Source organism: Dermacentor variabilis, chromosome 8 (assembly GCF_050947875.1).
Source record: "Dermacentor variabilis isolate Ectoservices chromosome 8, ASM5094787v1, whole genome shotgun sequence".
Taxonomy (NCBI): Eukaryota; Metazoa; Arthropoda; class Arachnida; order Ixodida; family Ixodidae; genus Dermacentor; species Dermacentor variabilis.
Window position 1 is genome coordinate 106064202 of NC_134575.1, and position 20292 is coordinate 106084493.

Consider the following 20292-nt stretch of genomic DNA (forward strand, 5'->3'; position numbering starts at 1 on the left):
GGATGCACACGCGTTCCGTGTTTGACGGTGGGTGTGCGCACCGGTGAGATCATGGGCACTTTCGGAACCCTGTGGCTCTTTCTCCCCACTTGGTTGATCCTCCATAAGGACTGAACCAAGTCCGTAGAAGCCGGCATCGGCCGACACTGAAGTAAGAAATTGAGCGTTTTCGTGGGGGCCATACGTGAACTTAAGGCGCCCATTTTCTTTGGGGAGTCAAAGGCCATCGCTTGAGCAGTACCGCATGTCCAAACAGCGTCCTTGTTTAGTAGCAGTCTGAGAGGCGCCATGAGAAAAGACAAATTCTGCCAAAAGGGGGCAACATAGTTTAACATCCCAAAAAGCACCTTACACAAACCAAGTCTGTTGGAGACTGCATACTAATGATAGCAGTTGCCCGCAGTGGCGTCTGCGTCAGCAGGCGTTTGGTGCGTTGCGACACCACGTACGCGAGCACACGAGGGTTGGACCCACCCGCGTGTAGCCGTGCGCGGCTTAGCCGTGTCTGGGGAAAGGGGGATCCTGGAGGTTGAGCCGATGCTGGGTGTTTGGACCTTTAAGGTCCCCCGGCGGATGTAACACACCTCTTTGGCCTCATCCCGGCCACGGCGGCCGCATTTCGATGGGGGCGAAATGCGAAAACACCCGTGTGCTTAGATTTAGGTGCACGTTAAAGAACCCCAGCTGGTCAAAATTTCCGGAGTCCTCCACTACGGCGTGCCTCATAATCAGAAAGTGGTTTTGGCACGTAAAACCCCAAATATTATTATTATTATCTTTGGCCTCTGCTTCACATAGACGGCACCTCCAGACTGACCCAGCTGGAGGAAATCAGCTGTCGCCTTTTCCTGTCCCTCAATTCAATCTTTTGCTTTCCCTGTCGCTGCCTCTTCTTTCCTGTCTTCTTATCACTTCTTACTTCCGAATTTCAAGGCGGCAAGGGTTAACCATGTGGGCGTGGCCTTCCTTGGTCATGGTTATGTGGTTATAGCAGTTATGTATGGCTAGTGATTTTTAAAACACTCCCATATTGGGCTCCATAGTGGGCGGCCAGCTTAGCTGCCGAACGTATAATTTCATGGACAGAACCCCCTCTTCAGCAAAACCTGATCGGAGGCCGAAAAGGCACCGGACCGAGGTAATGAACTTCAGTAAACCTGGTGATAGCATTAAAAAATTTTTTGTCATCACGTCGGAAAGTGAACGAAAAATTCAAGACATGTCCCCTTTCCTCATCGCCAAGGGACTTAACCAGTGTATTAGTGAGACCTACAAAGCAAAGAAAATGAACTCAGGAGACATCGTGCTCGAAGTTATGACGGCTGAGCATAGCAGGCAGATTAAGAAAGTTGAGAACATCGGTGAGAACAGTGTGTCTGTCTCACCACATCGTACACTGAACTACGCGAAGGGTGTGACTTCATATACAGAACTCCTAAAGTGCACAGACGAGAAAATCGAAGAAGCCTTGAGAGATCAGGGTGTTCTATGTGCAAGACGAATTCAATTTAGAAAAAATAACATTGAAACTCCGACCAAACACATTGTGCTGGCCTTCAACTCCTTAACGCTTCCAAGTGCCGTTAAGGCCACTTACCTGTACCTTAGAGTAAGACCATATTTGCCCAATCCCCGCCGGTGCTTTCCGTGTCAGAAATATGGGCACGGATCCCAGTCATGTCGCGGAAGAGCAACCTGTGCTAAATGAGGTCAACCAGACCATGGTGATGGAACGTGCACAAGCGAGCTGTGCTGTGCAAACTGCGCGAGTCAGCACGCGGCGTTTTTCAGACCTTGTCCTGAGTGGAAAAAAGAAAAAGAAGTGATTGCATTGAAGGTACGGGAGAACATATCATACATTGAAGCCAAAAAGAGAGCCGCGTTTGCCGATAGAGGTACTTACGCACAGGCTGTGCATAGAGGGCGTGCGCCGCCGATGGTGTCATTGGAACACAGGTGGAGCTGCTGGACAAAGGGTCAGCACTCTGGCCCTCCTCGCCCAGTGAAAAAACAGACGCTCGTAGCAACCCTCTCCCAAGAGGCCCAGAGGCCTCTGATGGGGCTGACGTCAGTCAACACGCGGTAGAGGCCACGAAGGTCTCAACATCGCTGCCGAAGGACCGCTTTCTTTCCAAGAACTCGGCACCTTCATCAACCACCATCAACGATGAACGCCCAAAGGGCGATGATATCATGGAAGTGTGTCCGCCGGACACGAATCAAACAAAAGAGCCTACATCTGATAGGCAAACCAAAAAGTCGGGTATTCCCCCTGGAAAACACAGAGGGGGTAGACTTCCGGTCATTCCCCCAGCCAAGGGGACGTGACCTAAAAAGCATTTTAGCAAGTTTGTTGTTCATTTACATATGTCATCTTCGTGACCTTTTAGATAGAATCTCTTCGTGAAGTACTTGATAATCCACTAATCAAATATGGCAACTATTGTGCAGTGGAACTGCCGTGGTTGAAGAACTAATATTGATGACATTTACGATGTTTTCGAGGATGCTGAGGCTTCTGTTATGTGTTTGCAAGAAACTCATTTGAAAGGTTACGATAAACAATCTCTGCGTCAATATGGCATCTTTAGAAAAGTTAGGGAACAGTCTTCAGTCGCATCTGGAGGAGTCGCTATAGTGGTTGCTCAAGGAGTCCCAGTACGTGAAGTGAAGCTTAACACCAACTTAGAAGCTGTTGCAGCAAAAGTTTAGATAGAAAAAACAATAACAGTATGCTCCCTGCACTTACCACCAGGTAAGAATGTCACAAAAAAGGAATTAGAAAATCTCGTGAAAGAACTTCCAGAACCTTTCCTTTTATTGGGTGATTTTAATACTCATAACAACATCTGGGGCAGTAGCCACACTGACGGGAGAGGGAAAATGATAGAAGAATTTTTAGACAACTGCAATATGTACCTTTTTAATGATGGAAAGCCAACATATTTTATAGCAAAATCACAATCTACGTCAAGCACTGACCTCTCCTGTGGCACGCCATCACTTGCTAGGTTTTTTACTTGGGACGTGAGGGAAAACCCACGTGGCAGTGACCACTACCCTATATTACTCAAGCCTATCGACGCGCCTCCAACAACGCCAGCACGAAGACAGAGATGGAAGTTGGGTAAAGCAGAATGGTCTCTTTATTTGGAAAGCTCTTAAATAAGGATTGGGGATGCCATCGCACTCAATATTGACGACTCATGTGATGCGATAACGAAACAAATTTTAGATGCAGCTGAAAACTCTATACCACTTTCATAAGGGAAGCTTCCACCTAGACCAAAACCGTGGTGGAATGATGCATGTGATAAAGCTCGTAGGAAACAAAACTCTGCATGGTCTCGACTAAACAGGTACCCAACTTTCGAAAATTTATTGTTTTTTTAAACAAATGCGCAGTGAGGCTAGAAGGGAAAGACGGATAGCAAAAAGAACACTCTTGGTGAAATATGTGAGCTCGATAAAGAGTCGCACAACAAGTAAATTAGTCTGGGAGAAAGTGAGAAAAATTGACGGTGTTCATACAGAATACACACTCGCTATATTTGACGAGGAAACGGATCTTACGTGGCAAGCAAATATACTTGGTGAGCACTTTGCTGGAATTTCGAATGACGCTCATTACACTCAGAGTTTCTTAAGTTAAAGACCACTGAAGAAAAGAAAGATATTCAGATATCACTGAATAGTACTGAGCCATATAACTGTCCTTTTACAAAAAACTCAACTCTTCGATGCGATATATTTAGGGAAGAGCCATTCAGCAGGTCCGGACAACATACACTACGAAATACGGCGACACCTACACATGAACACGCACGACACAATCCTTCACTTCTTCAACAGGTTGTGGGCGGAAGGCTATTTTCCAAAAGCATGGAAGAAGGTGATAGTTCTACCACTTGAAAAACCTGGAAAGGAATGCTCTGACCCCAACAGTTATCGCCACATTGCCTTAACCAGTGGTTTACGAAAAACATTCGAAAGAATGGCTAACAAACGGCTTGTACTTCTTTTGGAAAGTAACGGTTTACTTGATCAGTACCAGTGTGGGTTTAGAGCCAATCGCAGCCCAATCGACCAATTAGTCCGGTTAGAAACAAAAATCCGTGAATCTTTCGTCCCAAGGCAGCATTGCGTCTCCGTTCTCTTTGATTTATCAAAAGCGTATGATACGACGTGGAGCCATGATATTTTAATGGACTTGCACAGATACGGAATAAAAGGGCACAGGCTTCGTTTAATCAAAAGCTATCTGGAGGACCGAACTTTTCAGGTGATGTTTGGACCAACTTTCTCCAACTTTATACAGAAGAATGGAGTGCCGCAAGGTGGAATATTTAGCGTTACACTATTTTTAGTGAAGCTCAATTCGATAACTACAGTTATTCCTTCTTCCTTAATGTATTCTTTATAAGTCGATGACATTCAACTTTGTTTCTCCTCTTGTTATATGGCTACTTGCGAACGCCAACTCCAGTTGGGTGTAAACTCTATAGTGCGATGGGCAAACGAAAATGGTTTTAAATTTTGAGCAGAAAAAACAATATGCGTACCTTTCAGTCAATACCGAAGGCTCACACCGGACCCAACGTTACATATTAAAGAACAGCAAATCACAGTAAAGAACGAAGATAAATTTCTTGGTATGATCTTTGACAAGAAACTCAACTTCAAAACTCACATCGCTTATGCAAAACAGAAATCTCTGAAATCCATAAATTTAATAAAGCTCCTATCCCACCGATCATGGGGTTCAGATAGAACATGTCTGCTTCGCATATACAATGCAGTTGTCCGGTCACAATTAGACTACGGATGTTTTGTATACGGCTCAGCTCAAAAGTCGGCATTAGAGGTTGTTGATCCGGTCCATCACCTCGGACTACGTCTGTGTCCCGGCGCGTTTCGTACGTCTCCCATACAAAGCTTCTATGCAGAAACCAACCAGCTGTCTTTAGAACACAGAAGACTCTTTCTTGGAAACATGTACATAATGAGAGTACTGCCCTGTTCAACGCATCCTTGTAGACTACTCTTTACAAGGCCGCGCTTTGAAATACATTTTAGCAACAAACCGGCAATCATTCCTTCCTTTTTTATCAGGTACCAAAAGCTGAATGCGGACCTATGTTACCATGGAAGAAATAAATTTGTTATATAAGGCGTCGCTGCCTACCGCAGCGCCATGAGAAGGCACGCGCTTGGAGCCGCCCAAGGGAGAGGAAAAAGAGGATGGAATAAACGCAGAGCATTAATAATGTCTCCATTCCTGTGGTACTGAGTAATATGCACGATATAACATAATTGGCGACGAGGATTTAGCAACCCATGTGCTACCGGCTTGCCCTTCATCTGTGCCGTCGATTGCTGCATATCATCCTCTACAATGAGTATTTCGGGGCTACAACCGCCACCCCCGTGCCTGTCATCACCTGGAGACCCAGTCATCCCATGGGAGCAATGGATTCAAGCGTTCAAGAACTACATGGCGGTGTCGGGTGCCTCCCGCCTACCTGCCATGCATCGGAAGGCGATTCTGCTCAACTGCTTGGGCTTGGAAGGACAACGCATCTTCCAGACTCTCACATCGGAGGACGACCCGCGATTTTTGGCTTCCAGCGCCACCGGAGGGACGTTGACGACTCCTGCACCAGATGAGTTCGACTGCGCTGTTGCGACACTTGAAAGTTACTACAAGAGCTCTGTCAATGTCACCGCAGCGCGTCACCGTTTCCATCGACGTGCACAAGCCCCAGGTGAGACTGCGCTCGATTACATCACCGCGCTACGAGGTCTCGTAGGAACCTGCAACTTCGGTGACTTGGCGGACGACATGATGCGCGACCAGCTTATAGGAAAAACTACTAGCGAATACTCGCGTGAACGTCTTTTACTGGAAGAGTTCCTTACGCTTTCTCGGGCCCTTAGCATTGCGAGACAGCATGATCAGGCGACTAGAGAAGCGAAAGAACTTGCACGACAAGAAGCACAAGTGCATCACGTTAAAGACACAAACATATCAAATATGAGAGAAAAGCACTGTGGCACGTGCACGTGCTATAAGATGCCAACTGAAAGTCGTCGAGCTCTGAAAGAGCAAGAATGTTATCGTTGTGGCTCTTTGGACCATCTGGCGAATAGCCCTCACTGCGAAGCTAAGACACATAAGTGTCGCAGATGTGGAAAGACTGGCCATGTGGAAAAGGTGTGCAAGTCTTCCCGAAAGTGTGAAAAGAAAACTCAGCATGTCACGGAAGGCGACGCAGATACAGCTGACACGGACGATCACATAAGTGTTTGTCACATCTGGAGTCGTAAGAAGGGAATTTATGCAGTGTTGGAAATTGAAGGAATTTCCGTGCCGTTCCTGATCGACACTGGATTATCGGTTTCAATCCTAGCAGGAGAACTTTACCGACCCCATTTCGATGCTCTAGTTCCTCTGACATCTACATCCGTCCAGCTCCTCCATTATTCCAAGTCAGCAATTCCTATAAAAGGATGTTTCATTGCTCCAGTTTCATTTCATGGCCGATGCACTTCTGTCCTTCTGTACGTTGTGTCGGGAGACAATTCTTGGTTTAGATGGTATCGCGGCTCTGGATATGAAGATTCAAGGATCACCGCTCAGGTGTCGGATAATGACGCAAGAAACTCCTGTGCTCCCTCCTGAATTACGTTCCGAGTTCGAGCACTTGTTTGAAAAGCAGCTAGGAACTGTCAAAGGTTTCACTCACAAGGCCAGAGTTCGCGCATCTGTTCAACCAGTGACCAGCAAACTGAGAGGACTACCACTAGTCATTCGTGAGCAAGTCTCGGCAGAACTACAAAAATTAGAAGCTCAGGACCTCACTGAGCGCGTCGATTCTTCAGAGTGGGTCTCGCCAATTGTCGTAGCCAGAAAAAAGGATGGCTCGATTCGCATGTGCGTAGACCTACGAAAGCCAAACAAAGCTATAGTAGTGGACAGTTTTCCCCTGCCACAAACTGAGGAACTTTTGAAAAGCTTGGCTGGTGCACAGCGATTCTCCAAGCTAGATTTAGCTTCTGCATACGATCAGTTACCACTAAGTCCAGAGAGTCGTGATCTTAGGACGTTTATAACCCACGACGGACTATTTCGCTTTAAGAGGGTGTGCTTCGGACTGGCATCGGCACCGTCAGCGTTTCAGAAGATGATGCATATGATCCTCCAAGGATGCAAATGCGTCTTGTTTTACATTGACGACATAATCGTGTACGGACGCTCCAGAGAGGATCACTTGGTCAATTTGCGCACTGTCTTGAAACGGCTCTCTGACGCTGGCCTCAGGCTCAATTATAAATGTGTTTTTGACGTCACAGAGTTGACTTTCCTAGGCCATGTTGTCAGCGCCAAAGGGTTAATCCCACTGATGTCATCTATCGAGGCGACAACCAAGGCACCATCACTTACAACCATTAATGAACTTCGCTCGCTGCTGGGACTCGCAGGCTTCTACTCCAATTTCATCCCGCATTTTTCTGATGTTGTGGAGCCAATGCGTGTTTTGCTTCGAGGAAACGCGCCTTTCGCTTGGACTGCGGCAGCCCAAACCGGCTTGGAGCAGCTGAAAACGTTGATTACGTCTTGCGAAGTTCTTCACCTTTTTGTTCCTCAGTTACCCGTGTACGTTACAACTGATGCCTCGGGATATGGATTAGGTGCTGTACTGCAGCAGGATAACGGAACATCACTGCAAACTGTCGCGTTCGCCTCACGAACTCTTCAACCGCATGAGCGGAAGTACTCCGTCGGTGAACGTGAGGCCCTTGCCTGCGTCTGGGCCTGCGAGCACTGGCACGTTTACCTGTGGGGCCGACCTTTCATCTTGCGGACAGACCACGCTGCTTTGGTTACGCTCCTCTCGACGAAAGGCACAGGTCACCGTCCGTTAAGGATTGCGCGCTGGTCATCACGGTTGCTGTGCGACAACTACATCATGGAATACAGGAAGGGTAGCGAAAATGTCGTGGCTGACGCACTCTCCCGGCTGCCCGTGCAGAGTTTCATCCATGATGCACCCGAAGAAGAATTTATATGTTTCTTGTCCCCAGTAGTTACCATGCAAGAGCTTCAAGACGCAAGTGCCGCCGATCAGACTATCTGCCAAGTTAAGCAGTTTAACACTACTTCTTGCAAGGCCTGACAAGAAATCCTTGTCATAAGAGCTGCTACTTTACTTTCGCGTGCGATCTGAACTCTCTGTTGTTAGTGACATTCTTTTCCGGGGGGACAGGATTGTCGCGCCTTCAGCTTTGACCCGCCATCTTATGGATCTGGCTCATGAGTCACACCCAGGAATTAGTCGTACCAAAGCTCGTCTTAGGGAGTCATATTGGTGGCCGTGCATGGATAATCACATTGAAGAACTTGTACGCACATGTGTAGCCTGCCAGTCATGTGACAAATCAGCACGTACATCTGCAGCCCCAATGCAACCCGTCACTCTTCCTGAGAAAGCCTGGGACAAAGTTGCTATCGACATTGTGGGACCTTTCACGCAAGCTCCAGCTGACTGTCGATTTGCCATTACGCTTATTGATTATTACAGCAAGTGGCCAGAGGTGACTTTCGTACGCGATGCGACCACGTCTACGGTGACCAAATTCGTACTTGAACTTTTCGCAAGAGAAGGATATCCACGTGGTATCGTATCCGATCATAGACCACAATTTTCTTCAGCGAATTTTGAAGATTTTCTCACAGAGCGCGGAATCACCCATTACGACTCTTCTTTGTATTACCCGCAAGCTAATGGTTTAGTGGAAAGATTTAACAGGGTATTAAAGTCCTATATTAAATTAGCCCTGTTAGAACGTCGTGAGATAAGAACAGCGATGTTTGATTACCTACAAACATATCGCTGTACGCCTCATGCGACTACTGCTGTTGCACCCGCTATTCTTCTTCATGGACGCCAACCTTGCACCAGACTTGACATTGTGGAATTCCCTGACAAATGTTTCACCAATGACCCTTCAAAGGCACTACAGCAGTTGATAGAGCGCATCAAGAACAAGCAAATGACGTCGAAGCGCTACACCGATCAAAAACGCGGTGCCAAGGAACCCAACTTCGCTGTTGGTGAGTACGTGCGGGTTAAATTACCTGCAGTTCATGGGAAGTTATCTTCACAGTTTTCTACACCCAAGAAATTTATTGGAAAGCGCGGGCCCGCATCTTGCCTCTTGGAAGGTGGGCGGGTGTGGAATGCTTCCAAATTAGCGGCCGTTCACCCTGAAGCTATCAGCAGAATGAAATTAGGTTCCACTGCTGTCATGAACTGGTCACCGGCATCCGATCATTCAACTAATGCGGCTGTAAGCCATCCGTCACAACCTGGCACATCAAGCGGAGATAATGCACCCCTGAATCCTGAACCACCTGCTGCATGGCGCACGCAACAAGCTTCAGGTAACTTGCCGAGATGCGAAGAGCGCGTGAGGAGAAGCGCCCCGCAACAAGAAGACACCAAAGAAGCTGCGCGACTACATCAGGAAGTAGCGGACCATTTTTTTTTTCACGAGGGGATATGTTATATAAGGCGTCGCTCCCTACCGCAGCGCCATGAGAAGGCGCGAGCTTGGAGCCGCCCAAGGGAGCGGAAAAAGAGGATGGAATAAACGCAGAGGATGAGTAATGTCTCGATTCCTGTCGTACTGAGTAATATGCACGATATAACAAAATTCTTGCAAGACGAACCTTCTATTGCTCCTTGGGAGATGAAACATGCGCAATGCGACTTTAGGTTAACAAAAAACGGGAAACAATTTTCACCAAGAGAGGCGTTACTAAGTGAATATTTAGAAATAGCATCAGAATATAATTTTTGCATGAAGTACTTTACAGATGGATCAAAAAGCAATGGCAACGTAGGCGCTGCAGTGACATCAGATCAATTTGAAAAACAAATGAGACTTCCAAGTCAGGCTACTGTGTTTACTGCAGAACTTCATGCCATTTCGTTAGCTCTTGAAGACATCCTGAAAAGAGAAAATAATCAATCTGTTATATTTAGCGACTCCTTGAGCTGTCTTCAAGCTTTCACATCTAGGTTATCATCTAGAAATAATCTACTGAAGAAAATTAAAAATCAATACACAACATGTCACAAGAGAGCATTAAATGTCACTTTCTGCTGGATTCCTAGTCATGTAGGAATTCCCGGGAATGAAAGAGCAGATTTTATGGCAGCCCATACCAAAGATTTGGAGCTACATGATGCTGGCCTACCTTGGCAAGATTATAAAGCAACTCTAAGAATAGCAGTTGGGAAACACTGGCAGAAAGTGTGGGATCAGGAAACACTTAGCAAGCTTCATTGCAGAAAACCTATTTTACGAGAATGGCAGAGTTGTCGCCACAGACAAAGATTTTACGAGGTTATTTTATGTCGCTTAAGAATTGGTCACACAAGGCTGACACATAGTTACTTAATCAATAACAAACCACACCCAACATGCCAACACTGCGGTGAAAATTCAAACGTGCTACACATTTTAATAACATGTCCTGGCTTAGAAAAATGGAGGCAAAGATATTTTGAGATTTTTTACGAAAAAAGGATCCCTATCCATCCTATGTTCTTATTGAGCGATGAACCAATGGTCCAATATGAAGATGCCTTTAACTTTTTTTAAAAGCCACAGGAATCCTAGAAGAACTATAGCACATTTCATGTTTTATATCTTTACTTAATTGGCCATTTACACCATTTTACAGCATTTAAACAAATAATCTAATACAAAAACATGTGCTTGGCGCATTATAGCCGGCACGGCTGCTGCGCCATAAGAATCCCAAATCATCATCATCATCATCAATGATAGCAGTTACCATGTTTGTGTCAGGCACGATGCCACTGGAACTTAAGACAATGCTGAGGAACTTGACCGGTGGTACGCCTAAGTAAAACTTCGAGGCATTCAAGCCAACACCGGCTTCCTGCGGTCTCTGCAGGACAGTTTGAAGACGGGTGTCCTGCTCCAAGCAATCTCTGCTAAACACAAGAATGTCCCAACATGCTCACACCGCCTTCTATACCTTCCAGTTGGCATTGGCACAGCTCTGTAGCCGATGTAATTCAAAAGGGGCAAACGGCAATAACATTAGTGGCTAGCGGGCGTAAGTGGTGTGGTGTATTCTTACAAGCGTTTGGAAAAGCATACTTCATGAAATCCTGCACTGGCGCCTAACTTCCAGAATATTGTTGCAGACCCAAGCAGTGTGAGCACCTGGTTAACGGTAGGCATGAGGTGCTTCTCGCGCAGGGCCACCTGATTGAGCTTGGTCAGGTCGAAACATAGAGGGTGTCCTCCTGTTGCTTTTGGCACCAGCATAAGGCAAGGCCTGCGAACCATGGAGTGGGCATGTCAACTTGACAGATGACACTTTACTTCTCCAGTTTGTCCAGTTCATGTTTCACCACTCCCCTGAGTGGAATGGGTATCCGGCTTGCAACCGTTATCGAAAACGGCACGGTTCCAACCTTAATGCTGATGTGGCACTTATCTGGCATCGTATTATAGTCCTGTGAGCAGTGACACAGTGGCTACAGGTGGTGGTGGCGATGTCACGGCCGCAGATTCCCCTGCTACAGGGTCAACCAAGTGGGATTTCCCGAGCTTGACTATCACGCTAGGAGGGGCGTGTCAACCCCACCAACGACGTAAGTTTTGCTTGATAGAGTGCCCTCACCAAGACAATGTAGAGGGTAACGTAATGACCAATCCAGCTTACAGCAGCTCGGACCGATAAGCCAATCACCGGTGGCTTGGTCGACCGAGGCGGGAGATCCAGAAAACGAGGGAGGCACGACGGAAACGTCCGCGCCTGAGTCTATTTTGATCTTACGGGGTAGCCGACCCGCCGTGGTTGCTCAGTGGCTATGGTGTTAGGCTGCTGAGCACGAGGTCGCGGGATCGAATCCCGGCCACGGCGGCCGCATTTCGATGGGGGCGAAGTGCGAAAACATCCGTGTACCTAGATTTAAGTGCACGTTAAAGAACCCCAGGTGGTCTAAATTTCCGGAGTCCTCCACTACGGCGTGCCTCATAATGAGAAAGTGGTTTGGCACTTAAAACCCCGTAATAATTTTTAGGGTGTAGCTGTTCATCTATACTACGACGTGCCGGCCTTGTTCTTGCAACCACCCGACAGAGAGCAGCTGCATGTGACTGAGACACTATGTCCCGGAGCGGCAGACTGATGCGAAATGTCCCCGTTTTCCGCAAAGGCTGCAAGTCTCTCTTCGAGCAGAACAGATGGAGCTTGAATCCAGTGCGTTGCCGCAGTAACCGCGCGAACTCTTCGGTCCGCTTCAAGGCTGGTCACGGTTTTGGTTCTCTGCTTCAGGAAGGTTTCCAAAACCACAACCCTGCCGTCGCCTTCGTTTGCTTCCGCAACAGGGCGTCGACGTTGAGGGAGCCCCGCTGCGAGTTACCGTTCTGTAGTTCTTTTTTCGTGCGTCGTCGTGCTCTCCACCTTGAGTGAGCGCGGCCTGGAGCGTCAGCATTGGGTTTCAACAGAGCTGGTCAGGCAAGCTAGTGTTCAGAAGGCCCATGATGAAAGGGTCGCGCACGACCATCTGTTCACGACTATTTGCAGTTTTTACATTCTTCTGGATGGTTCTGTAGAAAGTGTCCACCGCTTCACCGAGCTTCTGTATACGTCTGTGGAACCGGTAGGTTCGTATACTACGGTGGCCGAATGCAGGATAGGGCCCGTGAGCTCCTTTTTGACGGCTTTAAAGTAGCGGTATATACGCTTCGGCGTCCATCATGAGTGAAGAAACAATGGCCTGTTCTTGAGTACTCATGCAGTACAGGAGCGCCCAAACATTAGTATCTTCGGAAGCAGCGGTCAGGTCCGACGCGAACGCATAGTCTTCGTATTGGAGCAGCCATGCTGGTCACTGACTTGGGTCGTCGAACGTGAAGGGCGGTGTATAGCTCAGAGTGATTCTGGCAGTTACGAATAGAGGTGTGGGCAGCTCGGTGTTCGACATTCTGAAACCGTGAACAGGAGGCGTTGCTTAGTGTAATCGAGCAACCTGAGCTCGACATCAAGGAGCGACTGCACCGCGCTGTTGCTGTGACTCGAGGAACCCCGACTTTATTTTCGCTGTGAAATACATACATTTGGAGAAGATAAGGAAGCAGATAAGGGTGGAAGTATAATTACTTGAATAGTCGATAAATACAAGCACGAGGCTAACAGACAAATAAACAACCCAGAACATCACCGTAAGCTTGATAAGCTAGATAACTATCCGACATTATCCTGCACAGTGACAATTACCAACAAGCTGAAGTCACTTTTCGCTGATGAATTGATAACACCAACAAAATACAAATTTCTTAATCCAAGCAACAAAGCTGCCGGGTATTTTTACCTCCTTCCAAAAGTTCATAAAATTTCATCCGCTGAACTATACACTGCTATTATCCCAGGTCGCCGATAGTATCAAACAACACCCCAACAGAGAGCATCTCTACATTCTTTAACCACTTCCTTTGTGACTTGGCAAAAGCGTTCCCGTCATTTGTACAAGATACACCCCACCTGCTCAGAATTATAGAGGACATCATTACTAAAGGCACAATACTCCGCAACATAATTCTCGCAGCACTAAATGTCACGGCCCCATACACCAACATTCCAATTCCCGATGGTTTATCTTCGATAAAACAAACGCTGTCTAAACACAATGTCCAACACTCTACTGAAGTCTACACGTCTCTCGTTGAATTAGTTCTAACACATAACTACTTCGAATTTGAGGAGAGTTACTACCTACAGATACATGGCACAGGCAGGGTACGCCTTTTGCACCAACCGACGCGAGCATATTTCGCGGGATTCTAGAAACAGATTTCCTATCGCGCTGCACTGACAAGCCCCACGCATACCAACAAAACACAGACGACATATTCGTAATATGGGGACATGGTCAAGACAGTCTAGATAAATATGTACCATTACTAAACTCTTTTCATCCAACAATAAAATTCGCATCAGAATCCTCAACTGAGCGCATAAACTTTCTGGACACAACAATATATATTGACAATGGGGCGCTAAAGACAACGCTGTATAGGAAACTTTTCGACAAACAACAGTACCTAGAATACACGTGCCACCATCCCAGACATTGCAAACAAGGCATCTTTAAAGGCCAAGCCACACGACTACGTCGCATTTGCGTTGAAAACCAAGACTACATGGATAGACTCCACAACCTTAAAGAAACCCTATAAACAGGAACCACCAAAACTGGGGCCTTCAAAAAGCCTACACCACTGCAACCAAACTTGATCGAGCCGAGGTCATCAAGCCCCGCTCGAGGATCACAAGAACAACAACGCCTCTTCTTACTACTAAATTCTCAAACGCACTCCCTAACGTGAATAACATCCTCAGTAAATACTGCACAAATCTCACCAGCAACCAGAAACATATTAGGACTTTTCCCGACCCGCCCAGAGTAGCCTGCAGACGCCACACTAACTTTAAAGATATTCTTGTGCATGCCAAACTAAGGACAAAGATGAAGTTGGAACCGGTCCATCTGGCCGCCCCAGGTGCTCTACATGCAACCATATTCAATCTACTACTACAGTATAAAGTACAGCGTCGAATTAGGCGCACAACGTAACTTCCACTTTCACCTGCACATCAAGCAACGCAGTCTACTGTCTAGAATGTGCCGCTTGTAGCAAACAATACATACGTGAGACTGGACAACAAATTCATACAAGACTCAACGGTCACCGCGCGGACTCAAAACACAATTTACCTAAAGCAGTAGCCAGCCACTCTAATGAACATAGTCATATATTCGACAAAGCAAGGCTCCATATATTACAAACAAATTCTGTTCACCTCGCGAAAGGAAATATACGGAATCATACCTCATATACACCTTTAGTTGCCTACAACCGACGGGAATTAATTTGGCACGTGGCAACTTAGAATCTTTGGAAGCAGTAACTAAAATATAAAATTCTCATATCATCAACCAACACACAAAACACGTTGTGCCACCAGCTAAACTTAATTCTTAACCTGACCTATTCCTCAATTTCCACAATTTATTACTGCCTACTACTCAATTTATTATACTCTTTCATGTTTTTACGTTTATATCAACTTTACGACCCCCTTTTCCCATGTACACCTGCCCCTGCCCGCTTCTGCGCACGTCACCCTCGTATTTGTTATTCCGGTTTCGGTTCCCCCCTCTCTTTTGTTTTTTTGTCGGTTCTTTATATGTTTTTGAAACACCCTCACCTACACACTCCGAAGTCCCAGACATCACTATACCTTTTTCGGCGCCTCAGCCACACAGGGTATCGCCGTCTCTGTATAGCGCCGTAACGATACCTACGTTGAGTGACTGAGGCTAACATCCCTTGAAAGACCATGCCGCTGCCTTCCAGTCACCCCATACATTGCACCCCAGACTCCTTGTCGCCATCTTAGCTACTTCAAAACTGCTCGACGCATTGCTGCTATGCTACTAGTCACCTTTTCAACTCATGTTGTTTTTTTGGGGGGGGAGGGGTCTTTTGTGTTACTCGCGCATTGACCACCTGACCGGCTCTTCTAATGACACAAAAGCATGCTGCCAACGACACCCCTGAACGCTCCCTAACCTCTCGCTTCCCCAACGCCCTCCCATGCCCATGTCTTTTTTTTTTCTTGTGCTTTCTCCCTTTTCTTTCCTCTTGGTGTGACCCCCCCATTTTTTTCTCTCATTTTCTTTCTTTTCTTTTCTCCCCGCCTTCACACTCTCCCGCTCTTGGCCCCTCGTCTTGGGTACCATGCTCACCGACGTCAGGCGACAGCGCTCGTTACCTCTGAAGTCTCTCCCTTTGTAACCATCGTCACTGACAACAACCGCACGTGACGTCACTGCACTAACCTTTAAAACTCACATGCCGAGGATGACGAGGCCGCCTTTGACGAAGATAGGTCCTCCTATCAAAGCATTGGCCAGCCTTTCTGAAGCACCTTATCCCTGTTTACAAACTTTATATAGCATACCTGAGTTACTCAAGCAAGATAGGTGACTATTTGTTACCGCCCCGTTTCAAAGGGGATGACAATATACAATCATCATCATGTTAGTAGGGAAACTCGGAAGATGGTTCCCACTGCAGCAAACTCCTCGTGCTTAACTCGTTTAGATGTTGGAACATGTTCTGGGCGCAATAGTGATTCCATGCTAATGCGTTACCATGGAAAGTCGTCGTGAGATGGGTTCTGTCGCAATATTTTTTCGCATGCGACAAATGCGCATTTAAAAATTTTAATAGCATGCCCGAGGTTCTTATATAATAGTTCGTTTTTAATCTTTAATTGATAAGTTCCTTTGAGCACGATAATCCATTACCATTTCGGAATATTTGTACAGAACAATTTCCTTCTTTATCACTTCTTATTATTCAGTTGTGCATGAAAATATGAGCGTATCTTCCTGCTGTTATCACAATATTATTCTTTTTTGCTATTTACGGTATTAATTCATCTTGAATACTATTTTTCCAATGCAGCATGCAAGGCATTTGGTTGATGCAACCACCTCCGGATTTTATTAAAGTCCTTCTTTCATAATGAAAACTCATCTATCCTAAAACATCGATAAATAACTCTGATGCGCTTATTAAATATACATGAATTATTAACTTTTTATTGCTCAGAAGCCCTAAACTATGGTGTTTTGCACTATCTATTGGATAGCGCCTTATGGGCAACTGAATGTATGTAGGATGTTTCAGCTAATTTTAGGCAGAGTTTAAAAAAATATGCCGGTGCACTCTAAGATGGTGCGTGCAAATGCTTGTAGCTTACTTTTGTATGTAGTGTGTCAGGCTGTTTTTTTGTTTTTCCTAATTGGACTTTTTTTAATTTAGCTTAATTTACCGACTTCTGAAGCAACGAATTTAGGCAAAACATTCCAATGAGAAAGTGCACATACTCGATGAAGCAGTTTCGAACTTTGTATCTATTAAGTATTAGTGTTTTTCAGCTTACTGAGGATGTGCACTAAATGTGCTTATTTAATATACGGGAATTATCAACTTTTCATTGCGCACAGGCCCTTAAGCACGGTGTTCTGCACCATCTATTGTATAACGCCTTATGGGCAACGGAATATATATATATATATATATATATATATATATATATCTATATATATATATATATATATATATATATATATATATATATATATATATATTCCGTTGCCGTTATATCCATATATATATATGGATATAACGGAATATATATATATATATATATATATATATATATATATATATATATATATATATAGCCTACGAATCTGCAATTATACACCGGGACCACTGGCTCTTTTCCAGGAATAACGCCTCCTCAACCCGTTAGATACCAGCTTCTTTATTCTGGCCGTGATTGTTGTATCATCGGACACCAAATCCCTTCACCAGGGGGTACGTATATGTGCAATACGTGCAACATAGCGGTGCATTATTTATCGAAGTGTCATTCATAAAGTACGCCCGGATGACCTGGAGGCGAGACCTGGCTTGCTGGCCATGGTCAATTGAGCCTTCACTGTGCTCTTGCTTGCCTACTACACCGATACATCCGTTTAGCGTCGGCTCAACAGGGCACCACTTCCCGCAATGCCCTTGTCACTGTGAAGACGCTGCCACCATCCAGCGAATGGCTGCGCCACGCGCCACCGGCTGCGTTTCCTTTTGCTAGTGCGGTCGGTCACGGGGTCTCTGTTGCGAAAGAAGTCTAAGTCAGGTCAATTTCTACCGCGTAGGCTGATGGCTTTATTAGTGTTAGATAAAGGGACCCACTCCTTCGATCACAAATCCCTCGCCGACCAGGTGTCTTAGCAAGGCACCGGCAAAGTGCCTTGTCCTCACTTCCAGCAGTTGCCTGCCACTTGGGTGAGGTTCGTATTGTCGTTCACTGGACTGGCAAGCTCGCATCATAGCAAGCGCACTTTTATTGCTATAGCAATTATATTGACACACCATGCGCATTTCCGCGGTCGTCGTAATGTTTTAATAAATTCCAATAGTAGTAACATCGTGAGCACACGCCCTGTGCTGCATGTATAAGTGAAAGTATACGAGGGTGAGCCGACGATGCTGGCTCGGCCTCGCTCGCACAGGTGATGAAAGTGGGGAGGAAACGCACTGTCTTTCATTGTGCGGAAGGCACGGATGAGGGCGTCGGCTGCCTATGGCCCTGCCCAGCGCGGCCGTGCGTGTCTTATCTTGAAAACACTCTGCGATGGGGACATAGTACACTGATTGGCAAAAGCTTCATGTGTGCTGTATTCTCGCCGCCTAGTTCGTATTGAAGCGAGAGGAAGCACGAAGTCGATTTCCTCGCTGCTGCTGCCGAGCTTCCGCACGCCAGCATTTTGACCAATAATGTCTGCGGTCATCGAGTGAGATGCGTTGAAGTTTGCTTCCGCGCGCGTGACTTACTCAAGGTTAAAAGGTTAATTTAGCCAGTTAACGAATGTTTACAGAGCCTATACAATTACTATCCTTACTTCGTATAGCCGTCTAATAATTTGCTTTCGCAATCGATGTTTCGCCTTTCGGGCGGAACTGTGGCATTTTTGCGTCAGACAACTGCGTCTGTGAAAAAGGCTGGTACGATAGCTTCTCATAGTTCACAGTGTAGCAAGCGTAGGCGTCGACACTTTCTGCGTACGTATCTAAGGGCACTACCTCACTAGTTAACTCACCGCAGTTCTCTCATCCATCACGGCAACATTTCTTTGATGTTTATTGAATGCTCGCCGCCCTAGGCCTGCATCACATTCCGTTGAATCATACTGCCAGGGTGCAGCCTCTTGCACTTGTAAGATTTCTTACCCGTCTTAAATAGACCAGTCATTCTATACTTTATTAGTATGAGGGCTCCTCAAAAGACGTTAGACTATGCCATAAAATCACACCTGAACTGCAACTGTAACAGTAAAATATAACCCAAGGATAGCATTTTATCAGGACTCGCACGAGCATTTCTCATGATGTGCCTACACAACGTGTCTAAATACTGCCGCCAGATTTACTCGGAGAGAAGAATCATGTTTGTTCTGTTCTTTCTTCGGCAACGTCAAATACTTCTCGAAATTATGAACTCCCTAAGTGTTAAGATCGGCTATCTTGGGTGAGTTTAATTATGCTTTGAGTCATCAAATACAATTATGTAGAAAGGGGAGCCTGTATTACTGGACAATAACATACCTTTTTTTCAGGCAAAACAACTTGTATGATGTGGTCTCCAGAAAAAGAACATGGAACATTGTCATCAGAATGCAAGCCAACCCTTGAAAAATACTGCAAAACGCCATATAATATTCCGTCAAGAAGCGTTCACGCGTGCCCGCAGACACAATAATAAAAGTAAAGCTCCAGCTGTACGGTCCGAGAACTCCCTCTCTTTCCTAATTTGAGCCTTAAATTTCTCTTTTGTGTGAACGACAAATAAGAAACGTCCTTGAAGGCCCGTCTTTCAAATAATTAAAAATTACGACAAAACTCATTTCACAATCACTCTCGATGGTAATGCGATTAGCATTACTTCTATTTAGCGACACAACATATATATGAAGCCACGTTTATTTAACCTCCGTGGTGGTCAGTCTGGCACTCCGTTGCTTCGGCTATTTGCGACATACTCCGCTATCGCCCCACTTTGCTATGATGCACAACTAACCGAGTTTGTTCATGAGGTATGCGAAGCTATGGATCGTTGTAGCATCATTGACTGCATATTCATAGATTTTAAAAAGGCTTTTGACGTAGTAGATCATGGTCTCTTAGTCCACAAGTTGCGCTGTTTAAATGTGAATGAGAAGGTTGTAGAATGGATTAGGGAATATTTAATTTTAAGGTGTCAGTATGTCACAATAAACGGAGCCAAATCAAATGAAGCTTCCGCCACGTCAGGCGTCCCACAGGGGTCAGTTTTGGGACCGTCGCTTTTTCTTGTGTTCATCAATGACATATCAGAGAATATTACCTCCCACATGCGACTCTTCGCTGATGACTGTGTCGTCTACAGAGAAGTGAAAAATTCCCAGGATTCGCTTGCTTTGCAGGAAGACCTAAATACATTGCACCGGTGGTGCGAACAGTGGCACATGAATATAAATTTGCAAAAAACAGTGCACATGTGTTTCACGAGGAAAAAGAATGTACCTAATTAGGTCTATAACATAAACGGCCACTTATTGG

General features: G+C 45.8%; 1 protein-coding gene across 3 annotated transcripts in view; it reads left to right on the top strand.

Annotated features, from left to right (window-relative positions):
* The window catches only part of LOC142591214 (uncharacterized), a 93735-nt gene extending 74164 nt beyond the window's left edge, over positions 1 to 19571 (top strand). For all 3 annotated transcript variants that reach the window (XR_012830392.1, XM_075703575.1, XM_075703576.1), the window contains 2 exons: positions 17419 to 17508; positions 19311 to 19571. Coding sequence is in view for 2 of the 3 variants with exons in the window: in XM_075703575.1 (XP_075559690.1) it covers positions 17419 to 17508; positions 19311 to 19453 (233 nt within the window). In the remaining variant the exon portion in view is untranslated. The remainder of the gene's footprint in view (positions 1 to 17418; positions 17509 to 19310) is intronic.
* Positions 19572 to 20292: the final 721 nt, after the last annotated feature.